The sequence below is a fragment of the Microplitis mediator genome, chromosome 11, assembly GCF_029852145.1.
Source record: "Microplitis mediator isolate UGA2020A chromosome 11, iyMicMedi2.1, whole genome shotgun sequence".
Taxonomy (NCBI): Eukaryota; Metazoa; Arthropoda; class Insecta; order Hymenoptera; family Braconidae; genus Microplitis; species Microplitis mediator.
Genome location: NC_079979.1, coordinates 6,951,280 through 6,961,286, shown reverse-complemented (window position 1 = coordinate 6,961,286; position 10,007 = coordinate 6,951,280). Strand labels below are relative to the sequence as shown.

General features: G+C 43.5%; 2 protein-coding genes across 2 annotated transcripts; one reads left to right on the top strand and one right to left on the bottom strand.

Annotated features, from left to right (window-relative positions):
* The first annotated feature begins 4,192 nt into the window (after positions 1 to 4,192).
* Positions 4,193 to 5,242, top strand: LOC130676888 (uncharacterized). The gene has a single exon (XM_057483396.1). The coding sequence runs from the start codon at positions 4,193 to 4,195 to the stop codon at positions 5,240 to 5,242; it is 1,050 nt and encodes a 349-aa protein (XP_057339379.1).
* A 1,360-nt stretch (positions 5,243 to 6,602) lies between these two features.
* LOC130676887 (uncharacterized) lies at positions 6,603 to 7,700 on the bottom strand. The gene has a single exon (XM_057483395.1). The coding sequence runs from the start codon at positions 7,698 to 7,700 to the stop codon at positions 6,603 to 6,605; it is 1,098 nt and encodes a 365-aa protein (XP_057339378.1).
* Between the last annotated feature and the right edge of the window lie 2,307 nt (positions 7,701 to 10,007).

Here is a 10,007-nt window from a genome sequence, read left to right as displayed (position 1 = left end):
TCAGGTAGGACAATAAAAAATATCGCCTTAATATGAAACACCCTAATATATATATATATATATATATATATATATATATATATATATATATATATATATATATATATATATATATATATATATATATATATATATATATATATATATATATATATATATATATATATATATATATATATATATTCATATATATATAAATATACATGTATATTAGGGTGATCCAAAAAATAACAAATTTTCTTTTTTTCTCGCATACAGGTTCAAAAGTTTCATATAGATGAATAAAGACACCTGTGAAAATTAGAGCTCTTAATATTAACATTAAGAGGTTCCTCATCGCACTTTTCTATTTTCCATAAGAATTACATGGAAAAAATTTTTTTTACGTCTTCTGATTTTTATAAGTAGCTAACGATGCGTCATAAGAATAATTGGCAAGTATATTTTTGTAGAAAATTGAATGCTCTACAAAAAAAGATTCTTATCATTTTTTGAGGAATCAATTTGTTCAAAAGTTATTTGAGGTTGAAGTCGAATTCATATTAAATTTTGAGATTTTCGTACTGCTCTGGCGAAACTATCAGACCTATTACAAAATAGTATTGGACCTTTTTTGTAGACAATTTTATTCCCTAGAAGTTATTTTAATAAAGTTTTTTCGAATTCCGCATTGTTTTCTAGTTATTTTTATTTTAATGTCAAGCTCTTAAAATCGATCAGAAGACCAACGAAAAAAGAAAGAATAAACCAACCGGAGAGTTGGTAAGACTGATAATAATAATAATAATAATAATAATAATAATAATAATACGAATAATATATAATAAGAAACGACGCTATAGGTGTAGAGTGAAATAAGAGATTATTTAAATACTATATTTGATGTAAACGTGATATTGTTTATAAATAAAGTACAAAATAATTATATACGCCGTGTACCACTTATTTAGTAGTATTAGTGATAAAGATACTACAATTGGTGACCCCGACGTGATATTTTACATCATGGTACAGCATCGCGTGCCCGCCCAAAAAATATACATAAAAATGCGGCCATTTTTTATCGCATTCAGCATAAATTAAAAAATAAACTATAAAATAAAATAACAAAATAAATATTAAGTGACAAATAAGAGCGATCACATGATGGGATTGCAACATTCCCCAATAAAATCAGTTGACCTTAATCGAAGTCTGTTGGATTACTCGGATCAAGAGTTCCTGGGTTACGACGCAGATGGCAAGGCCAAGTCCACGAACAGCGGCAACACGGAGAACCCAGGTTTGGACACAAAAATACAAACTGCGTTTAACACAAATTTGTTCAGTGATTCGAGCAGCATATTGACCGGCCAGACCCCGGCTGGACTGAATACTGACAACAGCAAAGCTGGTGACAATGGGAACAAAACCACACTGCCGAACACCACAAACTCAGGTATGCAAAATCCACTTACGTTACAACGACTAATCGCATACAACAACTTGATGCAGAGAAACCAAACAGTACAGGCGCCCATGGAAAAACCAAAACTGCCAGTTTTTATGAAAGAAAGACCAGAAATCTGGTTTATAATGGTGGAAGCCGTATTTGACACCGCAGGAATAGTCGATGACAGGATCAAATACGTCAACGTCATAAGGGAACTAGACGCGACAACAATTGATCAACTCGTGGATGTCATTCGCCTGAAACCTGCGACAGAGAAGTACCAAACTCTAAAAACAGCTATCCTCTCACGACTTTCTGATTCCAGACAAAAACAAGTGCACAAACTCATAAGTGAAACCACTCTGGACGGAAAAACACCATCACAACTACTACGAAAAATGCGTGAGCTGGCTAATGGCCCCGTTGATGACTGCGTCCGACAACAGCTATGGCTCGACAGGCTTCTTCCGAACATCAAACCCCATCTCATCACCACGAGCAAACTTCCGCTGGAAACAGTGGCGGAGTTTGCTGATCGGTTCATTGAAGTGTTGGGGACATCTCCATCTGTCATGGCTATGTCTCAACAAACTTCATTTCAAAACGGAACCAACGTTGAACTGAAAATGTTGGAATTACAGCAGACGCTGGGAACGTGCATGAAGGAGATCCAAGACCTAAAAATACAACAACAAAGCATGAAACAACTGCTGCAAAATCAATATGCACAACAACAACAATTCATGCAGCAACAAACACAGTTTCAACAAACTGCTTACCCTCAGAAGTTACAACAACGCCAACGGGGAAGATCTCCAACTCCAACGCGTAATGGTATGTGCTATTTTCATAACAATTTCGGGGCTGAAGCAAGAAAGTGCATTTTTCCAGGCAATTCGACTTCAGACTTCCTTTCAAAACAACAGGAAAACTAGAATCGCTGTCATTACTGGGGGCTGTGAATATAGTGACACTTCCTCACCAAAAGAGCTCCGACTTTACATTATAGATAATCTCACGCATAAAAAATTCCTGATAGATTCTGGATCTATTGTATCAATCTTGCCTGCAAAAACCTTTCGACAGAACCACGAAGTCGATCAACTGACTCTCTTCGCCGCAAACACAACGCAAATCAATACTTACGGTACTAAAGCGATCAATTTCGAGCTGAACCTCCGCAGAGACTTCTCCTGGGCATTCATTATAGCGGATGTAGATACTGCTATCATTGGTGCTGACTTTCTCGCTCACTACAACCTCTTGATTGACCTAAAAAACCAACAATTGATCGATCCAATTACACAACTATCTTCGAAAGGAAAAGCTATCGAAACCAAATACTACGGCATCTCGACAATCAACTCGGGTCTGCCACCAAAGTATCTTGAACTACTAAAAAAACACATTGAAGTCACTCACCCGATTGGGAAACCACAGCTCGCCTCTACAACCTTCGCACACAGAATTTTAACCGAAGGACCGCCAGTTACTGCTCGTGCACGCAAAATGTCGGGCGAAAAAGCCTCCGCAGCCAAAGCTCAGCTCAAGGAACTGCTCGATGCGGGTATAATCAGACCCACCAGCAGCAGATACTCCAGTCCCATTCATCTGACGAAGAAAAAAGATAACTCCTGGAGGATGTGTGGTGACTACCGCAATCTCAACCAGGTAACTGTACCGGATAATTATCCTCCTCCGTTGATACTTGACCTTTTCTCACGTCTACGTGGTAAAAAAAGATTCACAAAACTAGACTTACAAAAAGCGTATCTACAACTACCAGTACATCCTGAAGACGTGGAGAAAACAGCAATAATAACCCCATGGGGTCTTTTTGAGTACCTAGGGATGCCCTACGGTCTAAAAAATGCTGGTCCATCCTGGCAACGTTATATGGACAATTTATTCAGGGATTTGGACTTTACATTCGTCTACATTGACGATATACTCATCTTTTCGGACAGCGAAGATCAACATGAAGAACAGGTTCGTATAATAATGGAAAGACTGAAAAAATATTACCTAGTCATCAACGTAAAAAAATGTCTATTTGATCAAACAGAGATCGACTTCTTAGGTTTCCACATCAGCGAGCACGGGTACGCTCCCACGAACGAACGCGTTCAGGCAATCATCGACTTTCCGAAGCCAGAAACAATTAGCGAGCTCCGAAGATTTCTCGGAATGATGAATTATTACCGGCGATGCATCCCAGAAGCTGCTTGCTTAATGCTTCCTCTCAATAAATATCTGAAACATTCAATAAAAAATGATAAAACTAAGGTAATCTGGACTCAAGAAGCCGACGAAGCATTCGAGGCTTGTAAACGCGAACTCTCTTCAGCCACGTTGTTGACATTCTCGTCGTCGACCGATCCTCTAGCTCTCACCACTGACGCATCTTCCACAGCCATCGGCGCGAAACTCGAGCAACTTGAGGGAGACACCTGGAAACCCCTAGGATATTTCTCCAGGAAACTCAGTGACACTGAAAAAAGATACAGTACATACGACCGGAAATTACTAGCCATCTTCGCAGCTGCTAAATTCTTTCACTTCCTAATTGAATGCCGAAAGTTTTTGATTAAAACGGACCACAAACCACTAACCTATGCCTTTAAGTAAAAAGCTGACAAAGCATCAGAATGTCAACTCAGACAGCTGGACTTCATTTCACAACTTTCCACGGACATCGTCTACGTGAAAGGGAATGAAAACACAGTCGCTGATGCTCTATCTCGAATCAACGCCATCGAAATGCCGACAGTTCTCACTCCACTGGCTGTCCACGCAGTACAACAAAACGACCTAGAACTGGTAGATCTGATTAAAAATTCTTCATCGTTAAAATTACAAAAACTTTGCATTGAAGAATCTGACGTGTACTGTGACATCGCTACGGGTATCGTTAAACCATACATACCTCAATCTCTACGGAGAGCGGCATTCGGCTCAGTGCATTACCTGTCACATTCCAGCCGAAAAACTACGTCTAACACCCTGCGACAAAAATGTACATGGCCTGGAATACGGAAAGACGCTATTCAATGGTCTCGGGAATGGCTGGCCTGCCAGAGATCCAAAGTCCACCGACACAACAAGATAAAACCAAACCACATCGAAACTCCGGACAACAGGTTCAATCACATCCACCTGGACATCATATTCCTGCCGAAGGTAGACGGATACCAGTACTGCCTAACAATCATTGACAGATTTACACGCTGGCCGGTAGCAGTGCCAATCAAAGATATGACTGCAGACACGGTAGTTACAGCTCTCTTCGACCACTGGATTGCACACTACGGGACTCCAATACAAATTACTACAGACCAAGGAATGCAATTCGAATCGGCTCTTTTCACTGCACTTGCCCAGCTTATCGGTGCTGATAAGACAACTCCGTACCACCCACAATCCAACGGAATAGTGGAAAGGATGCACCGCACTCCAAAAGGAGCGCTCATGTGTTCTCCTAAACCGTGGACTCAGATATTATCAACTGCACTTTTGGGATTAAGAACGAGCTTCAAAGAAGACATTCATGCTACTCCTGTAGAGATGCTCTATGGAACATGCCTACGCGTACCTGGTGAATTCTTCGTAACTGCTAAATTGCCAGGGGAGCCGCAAATATTTGTTGAAAAGCACCGCGAATCCATGCGTGGTCTCAGGCCGACTCCAACAGCCCATTACAACAAGGCACGTATTTATATACTTAAAAATCTAGACACGTGTTCACACGTCTTTGTACGTTGTGATCACGTAAAAGCTTCTCTAGAAGCATCTTACATTAGACCGTATTAAGTAACTAAACGATTGTCAGATTGGGTTTTCACACTAGACATTGATGGAGAAGAAAAAAATACCTCAATCGAAGATTGAAACCAGCCTACATCGCAAAAACTGACGAGACACACGACGAGCCAGAGGTAACCGAGCCTCAGCAACAACAGTCTCACCAGTGGGGCTCCGTCATGGACAAACCTAAAAAAACATACACCAGGAAAGTCACATTTAAACTTCCCACTAAAACTCACTCAGGGGGGAGTGGTTGTGGCGGCTAAGTCTCCTCGGTCACGTCACAGCGGCAAAAGTCGTCACGAACACGCCTCGACGTCACCAACGAAAAAAGAAGGAAAAAACCAACCGGAGAGTTGGTAAGACTGATAATAATAATAATAATAATAATAATACGAATAATATATAATAAGAAACGACGCTATAGCTGTAGAGTGAAATAAGAGATTATTTAAATAATATATTTGTTGTAAACGTGATATTGTTTATAAATAAAGTACAAAATAATTATATACGCTGTGTACCACTTATTTAGTAGTATTAGTGATATAGATTTAAAAGTCACTTTATTGTGAAGTCATTATAATTTCCCGGTGAGGACAAGTCCCCACCGGGTACAGCAAGTGTTTCTTATAGTAATAATATTTTAAAAATAATAACAAAACACTTAAAAAAACAATAAATAATTCATATTCATGTCGCGGGAGTCACAAATAAATATTTAAATAATACATCAGCATTTAGCAGTCAATAGTTAATTAAACAAATAGTTATAATTATACCCGCAGTGACTCAATCATAAAATATATAAAAAAGAAACAATGTATATAAGGTATAGTCAAGTAATTAATATTTACGTCACCCCTTTCCCCATATGACAATGGTCCAGCATTGCATATGGCGAGAGGGGTGAGTTTAGTCGCAAGTTAAAATAAATTTATGTAAAAAGATTCATAAATACACATATACACAGTAATAGATAAATATTATAATATAGAAAATTTACAGTTGTGTGTGTATATGTGTGAAATGTATAGCGCGTAGCAGCGACGACAATGACAGCAAACGTCAAAGGCAGAAACTAACACGCGAGCAACAGAAAGGTAGTTAATTAGTTTGCGGTGGCGGCGATCGCAGTGGTGGAGGCGTTAGAAAAGACGACAGTGGTCCATAAGTCAGGTCCGCGTCAGGGCGGACGCCCGAAGCATCCTCGTTTGGCGCCACGGTACCGACATATTGTCTTTGTCCAGACACATGCTCCACATATATGTCTCTCGCCCAGCGGATGGTCTCTGACACAATGAGTCGCCTCATCAGACGAGCATAGTATGATGAGACACTAAGCGCCCTCAGAACCGGCTCATTGTTAGGGTTCCCACCCACCTAGAGAGCCGACGACGATCGCGTCAGTACGCACCTGATATCCCTGTGCCCTTAATGCAGTTGCGAGCTCATGATACGTATCAATCTTGGATTGACGCGCATCATCGAAAGCAACGCACTGGTTCTCAAAGGCCACAGTGACATCTACAATGAGCACCGACTTGGCCCGTTCATCCCTAACAACAGTGTCAGGTCTGAGACGTGCCAGATCCCCATCAACTCCCTGAACGCGCTTGTTGACACGCATCTCTCCCGCCGCCCTCGAGGCCTGTGATATCTTGTTTAGGATGGAGTTATCCCTCAGTTGGTATGCCGCTGAGTGTGTCATACAGTGATTCAGGTCGTGGGGAAGGGATCCCAGGCTATATCCGCACACTCTGCAGCGCTTATCTCGCTGCCCCCAACAAATTGCTCCATTAAGAGGCAAAACGTCCAGGTGCGCGCGATGGATAAAACGCCACTCGGCGAAACGGATATATTTACCATCCCGCAAGCAGAGATTGCTCTCACGATTGCGGGCAGTGACCTGCCATACCTTTCCCTGGTCCTTCTTCACCGTAAGGATCTCAAAATAAAATTGTTGGGCAGCCTTTCTTAGGCGCCAAATTACTTGTGAACGTGAGCCGGGACCAACTAAAGCATAACGCCCCTCAACGTCCTTGCACTTGAGTGCGAGCTCTTCGTTAACTTTGCTCCATTCCCACGATAGGCCAAACCGACTAGATTGACGCCTTGTAGCGACCCGAATCCTCGACCATAGACTGGGGTCACTTTGATTCCACGCGAACGGAGCTTCCAGTGAACCCGAAAGATACTGCGCAATTTCTTGTGGCGAAGGTTGGTGAATTGTACGTCTCTGGACCGCTTGCTCAAGTGAGGACTTCGCGATTTCCGCCACTTTAAGGTCTTTACAGGATAACATCCTAAAAGCCTGAGCGATGACAGGAATGTCCGCTAGGTCCGCAAGCGGAAGGATACCACCTCCTCCCTTCCAAGGTTGCAAGTACACTACTTCGGCACTTGCGCGCTGTGGAAGGTGCATCCAGCCCTTCACCAACTTTCTCAGCACTTTGTCAGCCATGATCAAAGGTGTCTTGTCGACCTTTCCTCCCCGCAAGATATAATCAACCCGCGGCATAATAAACGTCCGAAGAGCGTCTATTTTTGCCACGGGGCAAGAAGAGACCGGTCGATGGGTCTAGCATCAGCTAGCATTTCACCTATCATAGCAATGGGGGTCTGATTAATGTTGAAGCCCACCGGGACGCCCAGGTAATCATAAGCCTCACCCTCTACCAATGACTTTAGCTGCCCACCGTCAATGTTGAACTTGGCGTCAAGTACGTTACGCTTGTTACCCTTGCCAGAAAAGTGCAGAGTAACACATTTTGAGGCGTTGAATTTAATTCCAACCCTTTTCGCGGCAGAACTGACAGTCAGCAGCATCTGCTCCATGTCCACCACACTATCAGCAACAAAGCAATAGTCGTCGGCATACGCTCGTGAAGCGACCCGCTTGGTATTTAGCATGTAGCCCCGATTAAGCTCTTCTACCACTCGAAGAACAGAATCAGTGCCCACATTAATCATCGGGCTAGCCGGACAACCTTGCTTAGTTCCTCTCATGAGAAGAACAGGATGAGTAAAGCTCTCGCTGGTACGAACCCTCGTCGTACACCCAGTATAGAAGCTCTTGATCAGGTCTTGAAACACCACAGGTGCTCCAATCCCCTCAATAGCATCGTATATTACCTCGTGTGGGATGGAACCAAAAGCATTGGAAGCATCCAGACACGCGACGATAACATCCTTACCCTCACGCGCTCCATCCGTCAGGACTTCCTGAATAACGTAGTTGTGCTCTAAGCACCCCTCGTACTTCAAAAATCCCTTCTGAGATGAGGTTAGCCTACTTCCGTTGACAACAAAGTTCGTCAAGCGATCGGCAATCAAGGCGGCAAAGAGCTTATAGATGGTATTGCCCATCGCGAGAGGTCGCCAGTTCGACAGGTCGTTTCGGTCTCCTTTCTTGTAAATTAATACAGTGTTTGAGACTTTCCACGACACTGGTATGGCCCCTAGACGGAAGCACGTATTGTATGCAGCGGTGAGCAGTCCGGAACCAGGATCTGCCTTCTTCAGGTCCCTGTGCTTCAAGCCATCGGGGCCAGGTGCAGTGTCCTGCATCCTAGCTAACCTCCAGCTGACCTCAGTGGCCGTCAGAGAGGCGATCAAGGCCCTAGCCAACTCATCGCCCTCGTCCAGTGGCCATACTTGCTTTGCTGGCAACTCCTCATTGAAGGGGAAATCGTCGGAGTACAATGTTCGGAGGTACTTGAGAACATCATCCTTAGGCACCTGGCAAAAGGGTGATGGACCTTCAAGCACCTCCTGCATCGCCTGCCTCCGATTCTCCCTATACAACTTTTGAATACGGGTGGCAGAACGGCTTCTACCACCGTCACCCTGATCTTGTGGGCCTTCGCGATCAAAATTGCTTCCTTGGTTGCGGTTCACCGTCCGTCCTCCAGGTTGCCCACGACCCGCAGGCCTGGATTCTGTGGTGCCCTGAAAGAACACAGACAGTTCCCTGTCCATCTCTTCCAGTTCATCCCAGGATTCAGTAGCATTAGCCATCGCGATGAGGTCTCGACGCTTATTATCACGTGACACCACTCGCGTAGGCCCAGCCAAGTTCCGTTGGGCTGGTTGTCGCTGGTTGTTACGGCTTTGTGGGGGGTGGGGATTACGACGCGTAGAATTTCTATTGGTTTCGCGCCGGGGGTTTGGCAAAGGGGGGTTTTGGAAGCTATGCGGTCGGCGATTAGACATATTTGTGTCGCGCTGGCATATACGGCCCGAGGCGTCACGCGGGACACCCGAACGACCGCCCGGGCGCGGATCTAACCCGTGGTTTTCATCTCCACCGTCGTCATGGTTCAAATGGGTGTAGAGATTGAACATGTTTAAAACCGGGTTATTGTTGTTGATTTTACTATTGTTGTTGTTGTCATTGCGTCCACCATTGCGACCGCCGCGACCGCGCATAACTCGCGTCCAATTGCTATTGCTAGCTACTTTGTAATTTTTTATATTGTTATTAAAATTACTGCTGCTGTTGTTCACAGCAGTGGTGCCATTAGTATTGCCGCAACTACTCGAATTATTAAAAATATCAGGTGTGATGCGTCTACCGCATTCATACCTGATGCATGAATTGTTGTTGTTGTTTTTATTGTTGTTGCAGTCACGGCAATTGACACCACCACTGTTCCCAGCAGCAGCAGTGTGTCTGTTAAGGTTAAACATGCTAAAGTGGTTATTGCTATCATTGTCGCCCCTGCTCGCGCTATTGAGAGTGTCCGCCCTGCCACCACCAGTCATGGAA